The sequence below is a fragment of the Pistacia vera genome, unplaced genomic scaffold (genome assembly GCF_008641045.1).
Source record: "Pistacia vera cultivar Batoury unplaced genomic scaffold, PisVer_v2 Contig230, whole genome shotgun sequence".
NCBI classification, from domain to species: domain Eukaryota; kingdom Viridiplantae; phylum Streptophyta; class Magnoliopsida; order Sapindales; family Anacardiaceae; genus Pistacia; species Pistacia vera.
This window is the reverse complement of record NW_022196036.1, coordinates 857,579-874,734: the sequence shown is the minus strand read 5'-3', so window position 1 is coordinate 874,734 and position 17,156 is coordinate 857,579. Positions and strand designations below refer to the sequence as shown.

General features: G+C 36.1%; 3 protein-coding genes across 5 annotated transcripts; 1 reads left to right on the top strand and 2 right to left on the bottom strand.

Moving 5' to 3' along the window:
• Nucleotides 1-4,865, top strand: LOC116131237 (F-box only protein 6). Of its 2 annotated transcripts, none has more exons than XM_031416882.1 (2): nucleotides 1-281; nucleotides 3,409-4,865. In XM_031416882.1, the coding sequence occupies exons 1-2, from the start codon at nucleotides 121-123 to the stop codon at nucleotides 4,652-4,654; spliced, it is 1,407 nt and encodes a 468-aa protein (XP_031272742.1). In that variant the 5' UTR covers nucleotides 1-120; the 3' UTR covers nucleotides 4,655-4,865. The 2 variants fall into 2 exon arrangements, with proteins under 2 accessions (XP_031272742.1, XP_031272743.1); XM_031416883.1 differs by lacking the exon at nucleotides 1-281 and adding an exon at nucleotides 381-2,271.
• Nucleotides 4,866-6,290: 1,425 nt separating this feature from the next.
• On the bottom strand, nucleotides 6,291-7,770 carry LOC116131290 (stress-associated endoplasmic reticulum protein 2). The gene is made up of 3 exons (XM_031416952.1): nucleotides 7,613-7,770; nucleotides 6,950-7,106; nucleotides 6,291-6,514 (listed from the first exon to the last, which is right to left on the bottom strand). Exons 1-3 carry the CDS (start codon nucleotides 7,613-7,615, stop codon nucleotides 6,468-6,470), a joined length of 207 nt encoding a protein of 68 aa, XP_031272812.1. The 5' UTR covers nucleotides 7,616-7,770; the 3' UTR covers nucleotides 6,291-6,467.
• A 1,487-nt stretch (nucleotides 7,771-9,257) lies between these two features.
• LOC116131251 lies at nucleotides 9,258-13,127 on the bottom strand. Of its 2 annotated transcripts, none has more exons than XM_031416913.1 (2): nucleotides 12,955-13,127; nucleotides 9,258-12,413 (listed from the first exon to the last, which is right to left on the bottom strand). In XM_031416913.1, the coding sequence occupies exon 2, from the start codon at nucleotides 12,282-12,284 to the stop codon at nucleotides 9,882-9,884; it is 2,403 nt and encodes an 800-aa protein (XP_031272773.1). In that variant the 5' UTR covers nucleotides 12,285-12,413; nucleotides 12,955-13,127; the 3' UTR covers nucleotides 9,258-9,881. The 2 variants fall into 2 exon arrangements, with proteins under 2 accessions (XP_031272773.1, XP_031272771.1); XM_031416911.1 differs by having other exon boundaries at nucleotides 9,258-12,410.
• Nucleotides 13,128-17,156: the final 4,029 nt, after the last annotated feature.

Sequence of the window (17,156 nt, the reverse complement as noted above, 5' to 3'; positions counted from 1 at the left end):
GAAGCGTGAAAGAAAAAAAGAAAGAGAAAGACGAGAGAAAAGAGGGTGGGTTTTTTTTCGGTTTGGAGAGGAGAGGTGAGTCGGGTCAGTTCAGGCCTGAGTCGGGTCTGGTACTGGGGCATGGAAGAGCTGGCCATGCTTAGGCAGCTCATCGGTCAGCTTCAAGAACTTCTCCAACTTTACGGTTCATTTCCTCCTCAAAATAACAACAATCATCTTCCTCATTACCTCTATTTTCACTATTCTCAGCAAGAACAAGACCACCACCACCACCTTAACCGGTTTATTCTCTACCTCTTTTGTTTTCTAGATCTCTCTCAATTCTTCAATTTCCTTACTTTCACGCTTTGTGACTGATTTTTCATTTAATTTTTTTTTTTTTTTTTTTTGAAAAGAAAATCTGCTTATTTTTTGGCTAATTATGTTCGGCAGTTTTAGGTTCGTAAGTTAGGTGAGTGTGTTGGAGAGTTTCAAGTTTTGTTGTTTTCTGGGACGAGACGTATGCCATTCTTGATTAGTGTTAATTAACTGATTTCTGGCAGTTTTTCTCGTTATATTTTACATTTGTTATGGTTTGGTTACTGATTTTCTTTCTATTTATATACTTTTAATTTGAGTAATTTATCTTCCCTTCTGTTGGATTGTGGCACAACTTTAACTTGCCAGTGGTTGCCTATTTTGAATTGGTTAATAGATGTAAAATATTCTTTGCACGTTGTTGTTATGGTAGATTGCAAATGAAATCTCATGTGCCTATTTTCTGTCAGGTTTTTAATGTTTTTGGGTATAAAATTTCAGCTGTAACTGTTAGTACTTAGTTAAGCATGTACACCAAACCTAATCATCCTTGAAACAAAACAGAAAAAGAGAATTAAAGGCAAAAAAGTATAAAAAGAATGGAGGAGAAAATTACATCGTCTGTAAAAATTTAGCTGCTCTATCTCAGGTGTACCATTGAGCTACTGTAATTTGCGTATTTAGAACAAATCCAGTGGGCCCCATTGAGCTTTACTTTAGAACTGGATTATGTGGATATATGTCAAGAGTGCCTCAATTTTGGTCTGCGCCTAAACTTCAATATAGGTTTGATCCATACGTTTTTTTTTTGTGATAAACACTTATTTGTTTTTGGTAGGTCCGTTTTAGTTTTATGGTCAATGAATTAGGACAATTTTGAGTACAAGATTCTTTCTCTGCCTTCTCATCCTTAGTTTGCCAGTATACCTAATTACCTATACGTTTGCATTCATGTTAGTCAAGATATAGAGTATGGTCGGTTTCCCCATTGAAATTTGGCATGTGCCTTTGACTATACATTATGCATACTCTAGCTTTGTCACCATCCAAGACAATATTACGAGGACCACTGTGTTTTTCTATGCACATGGCTTCAAGGTTGGAGATGTCCTTAGAAGTATAAGAATGTAGGCAGTCATGTAAATTTTCAGTGCATGTAAATAATTACACGGGCCATAATGATGGTTTTAAAGAAATGTGAAGGGGTCGGTTGAATACTTTGACCTTGTTTCCGACAAGGATTTGAAATGGTCATTTCTCCTCGGGATTACATACTTGAGATTTAATATCCGCGGCTTTTTTTATTACAAAAGGTTGTATGGTGCAGCAATAGTTACTAGTTCTTAACTCAATGCAAAACATTGAGAATTTTTTGGATTAGAGGAAAATGACGGTTTTGAAATAATATTTATTTCTGACCTTTTTAGTTGCAATTGATTTTACTATGGCTGACTTGAACATTCTCAGGAGAAAATAATTTATTTTCTTATGGGCTATTTTAGGTAATAATTTGTTTTTCAGCATGCAATATAATGTTCGAACTAATTTGTATGACAGAAAACTTTGATTACTATTATGGATAACGTACTTGCTATCTTGTTATAACTGAAAGTTTAGACACTCTTCACTGGTTCTTGTCGGCATTCTTTTTTTGTAACATTGCTATTAATGAAGTGGCCTAAGTTCATGATTATTAGGATTTATTTGATATAGCACGTCTTAGAGTTACAACACTTTGTGTTTGTGCATTTACATATTCAAGTAATTCCAATTTTTGACATTTTGCTGACATCATGGCTAAAGTCAAACATGCAGACTCGTGTGAAAGCAGTGTCTGGGAGTGGTGGTTATTGTCCACCTCCAGAGTTACTTAAAACGGCTTCTTTTGGGCATGATTTATATGAATGGACCAGCACAATTTTCACCAAGTTTCCAGGGGGAGATTTTATGAATGCAAGATTAATCTTGACTTAAGTACAGTATTGAGCTTCCTTCCTGATCGAATTAAGTTTGAGAATATATTTCTTTTAAAGACCATGGTTTTAGTTCTAGACTGGGTCTCTTTAAATCTTTTTATATGATACTTTTGCTTGACCTGGGTGTTTTGGTTAATAGAGAATACCTGCCTATAGTAATTTGCCCTTTTTAAAGTTGGTATCTTTGGAGAATAGTTGAGAGTTGGATGAAATAGGTTAGGAAATAAAGAAAAGGGAGAGAAGGGGGGGTGGTTAGGTTAAATCAGGATCTTATTTGCAGATGACTTGGTGGTATTGCCAGGATGAATTTTATTTAAAATGCTATGTACACCACTTACACTGGCCTTTTTGAAAATCGATGCTGATTTTCTAGCAATGTGTTGTATAAACCAGTTGTGGGTACTTAGTAAACTGGTTGCCTTGCATTAACCAGATTCTTCATGAATCCTATATCTGAAGTGAGCCTGAAACTTCTTAATGTTGCGCGAGAAACACTGTGATTTTTTTATCATTATATTTGATGAATTTACTAGTGAGTTCTCAATACATTTTTCATAATTAATGTGTATGATGGACTGCCCTATAGAAGGCATACCATTTCATAATTTGATTACTAAACATCTTCTGAGTGATGTCTAAATGTGCAGGTTTTGATCAACTCCTGGACTATGGGTTTAGCTTAATTCTCAATTGATATTACAAATAATGCCTGAGCAAATGTTCAGCCTTTTCTAGAATAATTCAAGACTGTGTCTTTATGTTGCAAAATTTGTGGTTTGCTGGGCTAATGGAGGAATTGTGAACGAAGTAGATCTACTGCTAGTGTTAATGAACAAGATGGTGACTTATAGACATAGCAGACTTGATTTAATTATTAAACTGATGATTTGATGGATATCTTTTTAAAGATAATAACATATATGCTTGACCTTTAATCTTCTAAATCTGATGGTTCAGGGTGGTCTCTTTCACAAATTGGCTAAAATTTAAACGTGTTTAATTGATGTGCCTACATGTTTGTCTAGTTGTTTTACTGTACTGTATTTGGTATCTACATGAGAAATAACAAATAAAGACTACTGCACACTACCCTAATTGGGAATAGGGGAATAACCTTTTATTAATTTTTGTACAGATGGTGCTTCCCCAATATCGACGACAGTTCGGAGAATGATTATTATCCTCTTGTGATGGCGGCTGGAAAATCTGGAAGTTGTAAGATGTTGGAAACTTTCAAACCACCACCTACCAAGAAATCTCGAAAGGAGCGGAACCGAGGAAAATTACCTGGAACAACTGATGCATCAGAGGTTATGGAACAAGAAATTTGGAAAGAGTTCCCGGAAGACCTTTTCGAAGCTGTCATTTCAAGACTTCCTATTGATACATTTTTCCGCTTCCGCTCAGTTTGCAAGAAATGGTATTCCTTACTGAACTCTCAAAGTTTCTCTCAGCATTGTGCTGAGGTTCCGCCAGCCCATCCCTGGTTTTACACCATCACTCACGAAAATGTGAATTCTGGAGCCATGTATGATCCTTCCCTGAAGAAATGGCACCATCCCACCATTTCCTCTCTACCCAAAAAGATGATCATTTTGCCAGTTGCTTCGGCAGGGGGCCTAGTGTGTTTTCTTGACATTGGTCATAGGAACTTCTATGTATGCAACCCTCTCAATCAGTCTTTCAAAGAGTTGCCTTCTAGGTCAGTTAAGGTCTGGTCCCGTGTTGCTGTGGGGATGACTCTCAATGGAAATTCCACAAGCTGTGGCTACAAGATCTTATGGGTGGGGTGTGATGGAGAGTATGAAATTTATGACTCCATGAAGAACTCATGGACACGACCGGGAAGCATGCCTTCATATATGAGGCTCCCACTATCACTTAACTTCCGATCACAAGCAGTTTCACTTGATGACACACTTTATTTCATGAGATCAGACCCTGAAGGGATAGTGTCCTACGATATGGTTACTGGTGTATGGAAGCAGTTCATAATCCCAGCCCCGCTTCATTTAAGTGACCACACACTTGCGGAGTGTGGGGGCCGGATTCTGCTTGTGGGTTTGCTTACAAAGAATGCTGCCACATGCGTGTGCATATGGGAGCTGCAGAAGATGACTCTCTTGTGGAAGGAGGTTGACAGAATGCCAAACATATGGTGCTTGGACTTTTATGGGAAGCACGTTAGGATGACATGCCTGGGCAACAGAGGTTTGCTCATGCTGTCATTAAGATCGAGACAAATGAATCGACTAGTTACTTACAATGTGATGAGCAGGGAATGGCAAAAGGTTCCTGGATGTGTGGTGCCCCGTGGCAGAAAGAGGCAGTGGATTGCTTGCGGTACTGCCTTTCATCCTTGCCTCACTTCAACTGCTTAGTTGAGCTTTTGTTTCTGTTTCTGGCGGCAATAGCATGTCAGAGATGAGTTTTTTTTTTTCCATCTGGAATTTGTTTTATGCCTGAATGGCTGCAAGCTTTCAAAGTAATCGGAAACAATGGGATGTATGCTGATAGGACCTTTTTTTTTTTTCCCTGTACAAACTTGTGGATGAATAACTTTAATTTAAGGAGACTTTAAGTTTAAGGATACTTCATGTTTAAAATATTTACAGTCGAGTGAGATTTAAGGAAGAGAAGAGGCTGATGCTTGTGTTTCTATGTATCTTCGGATGCCATAATGCTTTGACTCCTGAGAAGTTTCTGGAAAAGGAGACTCTGGCCAGTAGGTATTTCGGGATCTGACAACTTCAGACTTTAGATAAAAAGGAAGTCACCAAAACCGGAGTAATGTTTGGTAATAACGGATTAGGCGCCATAAAGTAGGATGATTTGATTTAGTATAACGACGAATTATTTTGAGGAAAAGCTTTGGATGATTTATGGTTCAGGTCAGGATAACGATAAAGTTCTTTGATGATTTATGATTCAGGATAACATTAAAGTTTCTGTTGATTTTTGCTTTTTGGTCGAGGATAACGAATTGTAATGAATAAAATTTTAAACGATAATCATCCCAAATTCAATAAAATCTCCAAGTTGAAAAAATATATTTTATTTGATACCTCAACATTGGTCGGGCAAGAAGCACATGGTTATGATGGAAATATGGGTGCGTTTGACTTATTATTTTTGCTCATATTTTCAATCTTATTCTTCAAATAATGTATGACACATTATTCTAAAAATATTATCTTATTTTTTAATTATTTTTAGACCCCATAAGGTTATTAATTTTATTAAATACCCCCTAAAAAAAAGTTTAAAAATTAACAAAAATACACCCATGACCCATACTTGTCAGATTCTGGCAACCACCATTAGTGGTAGCTAGAATTTGCCTCTAGCCTTTTCCAGTCAGATCCACAGTGGATCTGGTCGGAAAAAGGCCAGATTTGACGGTCAACGATGAACAAATCTTGACCGTCATTGACAGCCAAAGATGGCCTTCTTTGGCCTTTTCTGACCGTCGACGGCCACATATGGCCGTAGATCTGGCCTTTTCCGGCTAAATCCGTGGTAGATCTGGCCGAAAAAGGCCATAACGATGTCATGCCGACTAGATCCGGCCGGTATGTGTGATTATGCAATTTTCTAACCAGATTTCGACGATGGTGGCCGAATTCTAGCACTGCAGGTGGTGAGAGTCTTTTTGTCATTTTACATATTTTTATATATTGGAGTATTTATTAAATTAACAAACTTAGGAATTTCTAGAATTGTCCATAAAAAATGATTGCATATCCTAGTGCTGGAATAGATGACATATTTTTAGCCAATAAGTTAAAATCAATTTGTTGCAGCAAATTTTGCAATTACGTTTTCTAATTAAATACAAAAGGAGAGATTGGATACCATCAATAAGTAAAAGAACAATATTACACCATACAAAGTCTTTCTAACCAAGTGCTTGTGTCAAAATATTACTCAAGTCTTTCCTACAAAGTGACCGTCCGAATATGACCTTGTATAAAGTAAAATGATGGGTGAATCTTATATGAACAATGAAAATTAGAATGGATTAAATAACAAAGTTCATTTTATTATTCAAAATTCAGGTACTTCACAAATCACAATACAAGTAAAAACGGGTTCTTCTAAAGGTATCATCTATTTTCCTACACATTAAAAGGATAAATAAATGACATAACACTAACGACCATTCACTGCCATTTCTCAATATAAGTTAATAGTTTATGCCATCCCTCCGCTTGTTGCTGTCCTGATGATCTGGAAAAGAGCTGTTGCAGAGAAATAAACATTAGTACACCATAAAAGTGGGGTTACTGCCAAATTTGGTAACTAACCAAACCCCTAATTGTTTAACAAAATATGAGCAAACTCCAGATTCATTCTAGAAAAAGCAAAGGGAAGATGTGATTTTCTAAATTCTTTTCAGTCCATTTCCACTTGAACTTCCTATCAGAAGCCACAGTTTTAATGCTATATGATGTTCACTTCTTGAGTACTATCAATACCTAGAAAAGTCCAGATGAAAATGTGCAACGTGAATACTCAATATTCTACAAATAAAACCAGCAACGGATGGAAGATACACCATCATTTTGAAAAAAACAAATTAAGTCAAATTACACTAAAACATATCCTTGATGTGTATGATCTATACTATAGAGATTTAAGCCCAAAGCAAAAGCAAATATGGGGAACAGACTTACATGATCCAATGACGACAAATACGAAGAACCCAAGCAGAACAGGGCCAACAGGATAATCCTTGCCCTTTTTAGTGGTGGTTTCGGGCACAGCGCCTCTCTTTGTGATATTCTTCTCAAATTTGTCCACCTTCCTAACAGCAAGACGCTTTGACGTTGTCTACACAAACAGCACATGACACAATTCAATTCCAATGGAAAAAAAAACTACGATTAGATAATATCAGATAATATTAGTCAGTTCCAACCCTATTACCTGCATTGCAAATAAAAATTCCATTCTTAATATTTTTTTTCAAATAAAAATTCCATTCTTAATATTTTTTTTCAAAAAAAAAGAAAAAAGAAAAAAAGATAAAGATTCATGAGTGAAAATTAGATAGCCAAGGTCGCATGCAACTAGTAATACTGTTATCAAATCGAACCTACAACTATAGATCTAACGAAATTGCTGAAAGCAGCCATGTTTCTGCGTTTCAACCCAAAAACATATCATCAAAATTTGGAAATTATGAGTATAATCATCTCGATGTCAGAATAGAAAGAAATAAATAAATTTTTTTTTTTTTTATCTATCAACAAGATGAAAAAAAAAATTACATAAATACAGATCAGATCAACAATCAGAAAGGAAAGAACCAAAACAGATCAACGGCGAACAATTACCATGATTAAAGGGAGATTTGGGAGCCGGAAAAGGTTGTAGTAAGAAAGAAAGCGTGAGAGATTTTGCAGGCGATTCCTTCTCTTAAACCTTCCGGCTACTAAACTTCGATAGATCTTGCGACTCGCTCCCCTTTTCTGTCTCGTGAAATTGCTTTATATATCAAATAGCTCAAGCTAAATAATGATAGTGTCCCCGGGCATCTCGCCCACAGCCTTCATTGTGATTGGCAATACCACGTAATATGGGACACCCGTCATAAAACTATTGGCAGATTCATGCAAATAGAGTTGTAGCAAGTGTCCGACTTTGGGGTCGTATATTTATCCAAATTTGCGTGTACTTTAATTCAACTCTTGGTAGTTTTTATTAATTTTCTTTTTTTAATCTTTCGGTTAATATCAGAATTGGTCATATTGTATTTGGTATACGTAAAACAATATTTAAAAAAAAAAAAAATTGACTTCTTCTCAATTTCAACCTAAATATTTGCAGATTTGCTTTTATTTTATTTTATCTTTTTTTTTTTTTTTGTTGAATAGGGGTGTCTTTTATTTTTGATGACGGGATATTCAAGTCAATTTATGCATATTTTGACTAATTCTTCGAAGTCTTAAAGTTTTTTTTTTTTTTTGTGACCGGAGATATTCGACCAATTTACGTGCATTTCTACTAATCCTTCAAAACCCTAAAGTTAATAACTAGGTAAATCATTTAATGACCACCCCATATCTCTTGAGTAATACACACGATTCCTATCACTCCACCTGGGGTGGTTAATTTGCTATTATCTTTTGTTTCCAGATTTTTTATCTTTTATTTCCGGATTTTTATTATATGATTTTTATCAATTTAGTAAAAGTTGAGATAGATGTCAAAGTTACTTATTTTAAACAAATTAATTATATTTTTAAAAGAAATTAGAATAAGGTAAAATCAATTAACACTCGCAAAATACGGGAAGGAGTGGTTGGCACGAACGTTTATACTTTATACTCAATCCATTCACGCGTTTGGTGTGGTGGGTGGCCACTGGCCGGCACAATTGAATTGACACGGTTCCACATTGCCATGTTCTACACAGTTTCTAAAAGTTACATGATCATACAATTACACCCTGATTGAAAACGTTTTTAAATAACCAAACGTTTCTTAAAGATTGTAATCTAAGACATGACTTTTTGGAGAACAAGAATGTGTCTCATACGGTTTGTACAAAGGAGCTGAAATAATATCAAGCTCTTTTTAAAGGCTCCAACAGACTAGTACAAGTCTGTTAATAAAACCAATTTTGTGTTACGCATAAAATCTGTCAAGTTGAAGTAGATCAGTCAGCTTAATGAAAAAAGTAAACAGGAACATGAAACTCCTGCTTATTAAGGCACACTTTCCCCCGCCTCGCGCCTCCCACCCCCCCCACCCCCCCCAAACAAAACAAATATACAAGTTCATAACAAGATTTGAACATTCATCACCTGTTCTATGTCCAACTCATCTCTCTTTGCAGAAAGCAAACTCAGCTGATTCTGTAACCACAATTGAAAATTGAGAGGGGAAGCCTGAGTGCTGACATAGAACAATCTTTTGAGAGGTTTTAACTAAGATTCAGTAATCAAATTTTGTTGCAGGGCAAGCAAAAGTGGTGCATAAAGTTCACAACATGGGTAACAATGCTACCTTACTATCTTGCTTCTTGCAGGACTTTTACAGTAACGTAATATACTAATTCATAGACATATGATTCGATCATAAACTAAGATGAACTCATGGTCTACAATGTTATAAGAGTATTTGATCTATAATCAGAACTAGCAACATTACAGCTCTACAAACAAGGACGAAGAAGCATGCAATTTGGTAAGAGTCAAATATAAGAAAAAGAAAATTGAACAGATAAAAGCAACGTAGCATGACAGAGAGAGAGTTAGAGCTCACTGGTGAGCAAGCCATGTATTAACACAAGTTCCACCCGACAAAGAGAAGTTCTTCGAAGCATATGGGAGCTCTTGCTTTGGTACAAACAACCCTCACCTGCCAAACAATTGAAAGGAGTTCCCTTTGGCATGAAATACATTGTCGATAGCTTCTGCCTTGTAGCTGCTCAAATTCTTCCACGAAGTTCACCACTAAAATATCTTCAAGTTCATCAGCATGATGTCATGTAAACTTCAGCACATTGTTAAGCAGTTGTGGATGCTCAAAAATGATAATTCAGTTTCCAATATAACCAGTCAATGAATTCTATTCACATCATACCAAATAATCCAGAACTCAACTAACCGTCTGTTCAACAGCTTGCAATCTCCCACTTCTGTCAGTTTCTTCACTATCTTCTATAATTTCTACTTCCAAGTTATCTTTGGAATTAGCATTCTCTACTTCCCTAGCATTTTCCAAATCCTTTACCGTCTCTTCTTTTGTAGCTTTATCAGCACAATCCACAGTATTTACTTCCTTAACTGTTTCCTCCTTCTCCAAAACCTCGTCTTCCTTAACATCAATTATCACCTGAAGAAGGTCCACTGGTGTGGCTGCTGGGTCCAGCTCTCTGCAACCCTTCGGAGCATTTGGAGCCTCTTGACCTGTAAGCAAGTATGAAGGCACATGATGAGAGAACCGAAACATCTCTTCTCTTGGAATCCTCCTGACTTCTCTAGGGTCCAGATGCTGATGAAACACAGTCTTAAAACCAGCAACCTTTACAAGTGGAGTAACGGTCACACCAAGCTCTTCATCATAGTCTTCAAGTACTTCCACCATGTCATACTTGTGTATAACTTCATCGGCTGTCAGCTCATTCCAGTCCGGGGACCAGTTTCTGTAGAGAGCCCAGACATCCCCCTTCCTGGGAAATATACGAATGGCCCCACGCGGACCTTTTGACCACTTGACCTTATGCGAAAAGGAATTGAGTGAGTTACTGATCTCATATCTGCCCACTCTGAAATCTCCACATGTTTTGGAGAAACCAGAAGCCACCCAGTTTAGTGGGCCCAGCTCACTGTTAGTTCTTGAATTAAGCCAACTGATCCGCATCCTAAACGGATTCATAGAAATCACACTGTGAATCATAGCATAGTATCTCGGCATCCCATCGTCACCGTCATAAGCAGCCCATACCTGGTTATCTCCAAATGACCTTTCTGTTCGGTCCTTGTCAAAATCATGGAAATCTGGATCTGGGACATTTATGGACAATGTTTCCACGGTTTCTGCATTTGCATTGGCAAAAGATCTTCTAAGAATTCCATTTTTTTCATCAATTGATTCACGAGACTTGTTTCGGTCATTTGTTTCATTGTTTACCAAAGGTTTTTCTCCTTTCTCAGTTCCATTGCCCTCATCTTTCAATGCAATTTTAGTGGCTGTACCAGATTTCCATTCATTTAACTTTTTGCGAATTTCTGTCTTAGCCTTCTCCATCAACAAATTTTGAATATCAAGCTGGGATACTTCCTTTATATTGTTGGGCCTAGTAATTCCATTAACCCTAACTGTTTGAAAAATACACTGTTTAGATCCAGATAAATTAGCTGCATCAGCTCCTCCATTTCCCATACCCATTTGATTAGCAACATTACTCCCATTGTTGCCAGCACCAAGGTCATCCATGCTTTTTTTTCTCTTTGCAGAAGTGGATTGCCCAGGATGAGCACTGCTAGTCCTTTTAGAGGCATTTTGCTTTCTCCGCAGGGCCTCCTCCCTTTTTGTGGATGCCTGTGCCTCTCCACGTTCTCTCCTCACTTTCTCATATGCCTGTTGAACCACACTAGCAGCCTGAGCAGCAGTTGAAGCACCACCTGTCCCCGAGAATGGACCCCACTGGAAGTTTGTTTGGTTATGAGAATCGGGACTGTTAAATCCCCCTACTCCCACATTTGGGGATGCAGCACTATTCCTTGCTGTATTAACAGAATTTTTACTACCTGCCTGATGATTTGAGCTCTGCCGCTGCTGTGTAAAGTTCCACGGGGTTTTAGAACTGTTTGAAGGAGGTGGAGCTGTTTCTACCGCCAAAAATGGCTCATGGCAATTAGGGCATAAGAGATTATGATTGAGATAAACTCTGAGATACTCATACTGCATCTTGCATCGATGGCACACGGTCCAGAAGGTATTAGGTTTGGACTTATGAGATGAAGCAGGAGTTGAAGAATGACCTGTCCGAGGGGTACTCTTTTGGGCCTTTCTACTAGGTTTTGTAAAATTGCAAAAACCATTTGCCCCGGGTGGTGCTGATGTACTCCCACTGGTAGTTGAAACCTTTTGAAAAACCTTTCCATTCCTCTTACTATCATATGCTACTCTCTTAGCCTTATCAGACAACAAACTCCATGCCTCTGAAATAAGTTTAAATGCCCCATCCGCTCCTACAGACTTATTCTTATCGGGATGAAGCTGGAGAGCCAACTTCCTATATTGTTTTCTCACCGTTTCATCATCAGCTTGTGGATTTACACCAAGTATCCCATACCAATCTGCCTCCCCATTTATTTTGTTCTCTGCAGAAACATATACATCCAGTGTTGCTAACATCTGAGGAATACCCTCAAGCCCAGGATACAAATTATGGGCCTTCATAGCAAATTTCTTTGCTCCTGCAATATCCTTTGCAGTGAACTTCTTCTCAGCAATCTCCTTTGCCCTGGTGGCCTCATCTTTATTGCACTCCATTAACCTTCTGATAATTTGTCACCTATTTTCGTTGCTTCTTGATCTTGATACAAAAAGGCCACCCACAAAAATCAATGACTCCAGTACTTAATTCTACCAATCCTGCGCCTTTTCATATCAAAAACCCTACTTCACAGCAGGCAAATACATAAAAAACAATAATGAGGAAACCGCTTAAAACAAAAACCAAGGAGGAGCAAACAGTGATAATATATACATGTCTCTCAAATTTGAACAAGCTTTAACATAGAAAGACCATAACTCCAATAACAAACAAGTCCAATCAGATGTACAACGGCAAACTTCTTCTAACCACTTACATATATAACTAAACATTCAGATAACTAATTCAGAAAGAAATTATTAAATCTTAAAAGAAATTACAAATAGAACCCCAGTTCCAAGTACCATTTCGTTCAGTGAACCCCATCAAAGACCACTGAGGTGGCGTTTACACAGAAAAAAAGATACATACACAGAAAAATAAATAGAAATCAAAACTATGGATCTGGGTATATCAACTTCCTAGCTTAGCTGAAACAATCACCAGCATAAAACTAACCAATCAAAGATTACAATAAGTATGTCTAAAAGAACCCTATAATCAGTGATCAATTTATAAAGAATCATAAATTGAGCATAACCCAGACTGAGTGAAGAGTAAAATTACCTATATAAAAGGTAGGCTGATTGATGGGAATTTGAATCACAGAGCCACCATGGGCAGACCTCCAACCCCAATTTTTTTTCTTTTTATGCCCCTCTTTTCTTACCCAAATCAAAATGAATCCCCCAAAACTGGACTTTTTGTCAAAACCCCAAAACCTAGACTGCCTTTCTCAATTAACAAATGTCACAAACTATTTAAAATACATATATATATAATTATAAATAAGGTGGTATGGGCTATGTGTCTCGTGGCTATTTCCCTATTTTTGTTAACCCTAACTCAACCACTCTTTTACCCTTGACCATGGTTAAGTATTGAGTTGGATTTGCTCTTTTACTCTTAACCATAGTTAAATATTGGGTTGAGTTTGCAAAAAGAGTAAGAGTCTCAATATTATAATTCGATATACAAATTCTTTATACAAACTAATATTTATAAATAAATATCAAACAAATTCGATTATTACATAATTATCTTGTTATTTAATATTCTTTTTCCATATAATTAATTACTAATATTTTATTTTTTCAAATTCTCATAAAAGATTTTACTTGTATTATTCTATTAGCTCTAATTTTTATTTCAATAATGTTATATCCATAACCTAATCTCATAGTCTGTTTTCACAACTTTTGACATGACAGCTTGTCATTGGTTAGCTTGCAAACTAGATCTTGTCTGCTTGTATGAAAAATCACTGACAAGTTGTCACATCGAAGGTTGTGAGATTATGTTATAAACCTAATATTACTTTTTTTTATTTATTTATTAAAAATAGAAGTAATATACTTCGAAGCTAAAATAGGGTCCACGTGAATAAGAGGTTAGTAGCAATTGAGAGATTTTGGGTTTTTGGCCTCTAAACTAAACCACACACAACTTAACTATAGTTAAGCATGTTACTAACCAAGGTTAGAAAAAAAAGAATGACAATTTCCATTATTACTTGTTTTTAAATAAGTTTTTTCTTATTGTTCTAAAATGATCAGCTAACTCTAATCCATTTTTAAATAATTATCTTGAATTTAGATAGAGCTTTTTATTTTAAGCTTTATCAATCTTAAAATAAAGATAACATTGTTTATCCATATAAAATAAAATAAAATAAAGGTACTTTAGGTAATTGTATGCAGGTCAACTCCAAGGTGGACATCTATTATGTCCACAATTATAATTAGTATTTTAGTATTATAGGATATTCATGATTTGATAATGCAAAGTGATACAACAATATCGGATCAAAATATGTAAATTGCTATTAGAGCCGATTTTGTATCTTGATAATGTGATGTGAAACAACTTTATAAGGATTTTAAGTTTTATCGGCTTTGGATTGTTAAGAGCTGGTATTAGAATAAGCTTTTAGCTCGACGAAGTGATATGGTATGATCACATTAGGATGTGTGGTTCATATTGTGTAGAGTTTGTCATGTTTTATATCACTAGCGAATTGATATTATAGACAATTTGTCATATTTTACATCATAGTGAATAAGAATCTCGTAGCACGTAAGACTCTAAGCCAAGGTTTTAAAATCCGGCTTGGGGTGAAACCTGGTAAAGTGATCGGTTCTTTAGTTGACTGGTTTAACTGGTTTGACTGGTAGGTCAAATTGGTGCTAATGCTAGCATGATAACGTTAGCATAAAAAAATTTCAAATTTTTTGTTGCGGTGCATGTTAGTGTGCGTTACTATTTTAGATGCACGTTAGTGTGCATCGCTGTCGATCTCTTTTTTCGACTGTTTCTTAACCAAAACCACCTCTGTCACCACCACTAGAACCCCCACCCTCTCATCTTCAAAACCATACCCTTTATCCCCTCTCATCACTCGCTGATCGCTAGTCACAGTAATTGCGTCGACTGATTGTCTTTTGCCTATTTCTGGCCGTTTTGAGCGACGATAACCCCAACCACCACCACCCTTAGATCACCAACTACTCCCCTACCAAACCCCCAAAGTTTCCAAGCCATTCCACCCACCAATCGCCGACAATCACAAGCTAGGTTTCGTCGTTTCTTGGCCAAATTATGACGATAAAAACTCAATCTGACACCACCCTTGACTCACCGTGATCCACCCTTCAAAGCCTCCTAACCCCAATTCTTGTTTGCCTTTCGAACGCTGGCCAATAGCCACCTCTTGAGTAACCGAATTTTGGCAAAAAACCAGTTAGACCGGTGTTTCGCTACAGTAATACCGATCCAACCATAGGTCTAACCAAGTTAACTCTTATAATTGTGTTTTTACCCTAATTGGCTCGGTTTAGCTGCCAGTTTTCGATTACAGCAGTTAAACCGGCCAGGTTTTAAAATCTTGCTCTAAACTAGTTGATAAGCTATAAGTAAACACATTTTTGATGAATAACAATCATATAAAACTTATAAAAGTATCTACTCTTCCATACAATGTACCGTAAATTGAATAGATGAATGGATATACAATGTGAAATCAATAAATGCTACGACTGAGAGAGTACTATTACTCAAAAGAAGATACGTAATATGTTACATCTAAATTAATGCTATATTAAATAGGGTACATTAAATGATAAAACTAGTATTAGTTGTTTGTTTTACCTTATGAAAATTAGTTTATAAGCAACAAATGCTTATAAGTTAAATATTTAAAATTTTAAGTAATTACGTGTTTGATTAAAATACTTATAAGTGACTGATAAGTAGTTGACGTGTTTGATAAAATGTGGCTTATAAGTATATTTTATTATAAAATGACTAAAAAAAGTATTACATTAAACAAGGATATACTAAGGAATTTTAAAATTAAACAAGGATAATATGGTAATATACTTGATCAAACTAGCTTATAAGCAGAGTGCTCATAAGCAAAAAAAAAGTACCTCTCCCTCAACTTTTTTTTTTTTTTTTTGTTTATAAGTTCAACTTATAAGTTCAAAAAAGTTATAAACAAACAGATCAGTTTAATTTTAGAGCTTATAAATTAGTTTGACCAGCTTATAAGCTTAAACAAACACCCATATAGCCTTATCAATCATTAGTTTTTACATTATTAGAGTAGGCATTAGTTTGATGTCGCGTAAAACCAACACCGTTGATTAATATCAATCTTAAATTTTACGTACTGATATCGTTGGACAACAACCATAATTTATTGCTAAAATATGAATTTGAAATGCAGGAAACATTTGGATTTTTTGTGAGTATCTGAATAGTATGACTCTCCATTCTCCTGTGAATTAGGTAAAACGTTAATCACATTATTTTCAAAGGTAGGTGCTTAACAATATGATATATGTCAAAGATTTCTGTGGATGTTTCTAGTCCATTGCCGTCCTACAACTGGAAAATTAATTGAAAGATTTGACATGCGAGGGGTTATCTGCAAAGTTGTAAAGTTGGCGATCTCAGAGTGGGCAGCTTTGTAATTTGGCGGATGACACCGGGCCAAGCTTCCAACTGGGGTCAGCCCATGAATTAACAGCCATGCTTGATTTCTCACGTGGGCTTTTGAAAGCTCATTGAAAACTATAGACTTGCGGGTTCTGTGGTGTGAATTTGGATCTGAATAGCTAGACATGGCATTTGCTGAAAAGAAGTTGATGGGTTCTGCTTATATATTGTCTTTATGACATTATTTTATAGTGATTTCAACTGTTATTTGTTTTTTTGAATAATTTAATATAGCAGAAAGAATTTTAAGTGTGAATCATAGATCCTGTGTTGGAGTTTTTCAGTTAGTTTGGAATATTCAATTCTAGCTAACACTAGTGGAGATTCTTTTTTGACATGTATCAGTATTTTGATGAGGGCCCTCTTCTCTTTTGCTGATCAGGAGTTTCTGAGTTAATTTTTTTTAGCATTAAAATGGTTTTTCACATTTTTATAATGGGCAAAGACAATATTATTGAGGTTTCCTAGATCCAGTTTGCTAACAAAATAATCGATTATTTAAGTTTTTTCTGTACTCAGATCTGTGCATGTGCATGTACATGTGATGTTTTTATATATGTTGAATCTTAAGGTCAACCTGCAGAAAGTTTTCTTGGCTTTTATTCAATATATGAATATCTTTCTGGGATGTTTGTTGGGTCTTGACTAACTGGCATTCCAATTATTTAGAGCTTTTAATGTATTTTGGTTGTAACCCTTTGGCCCTTTACTTTGGGACCCAGATTTCCAGCAGTTGAGACTTGTACTTCAAAGAGGAAAAAGGTTCCCAA

Coding starts and splice junctions, on each gene's coding strand:
- LOC116131237 (XM_031416882.1), top strand. CDS start 121: ATGGAAGAGCTGGCCATGCTTAGGCAGCTCATCGGTCAGCTTCAAGAA. Junction 282..3,408: donor CACCACCACCACCTTAACCG/GTTTATTCTCTA, acceptor ATTTTTGTACAG/ATGGTGCTTCCCCAATATCG.
- LOC116131290 (XM_031416952.1), bottom strand. Junction 6,515..6,949: donor ATTTGTCGTCATTGGATCAT/GTAAGTCTGTTC, acceptor TCTCTGCAACAG/CTCTTTTCCAGATCATCAGG.
- LOC116131251 (XM_031416913.1), bottom strand. CDS start 12,284: ATGGAGTGCAATAAAGATGAGGCCACCAGGGCAAAGGAGATTGCTGAG.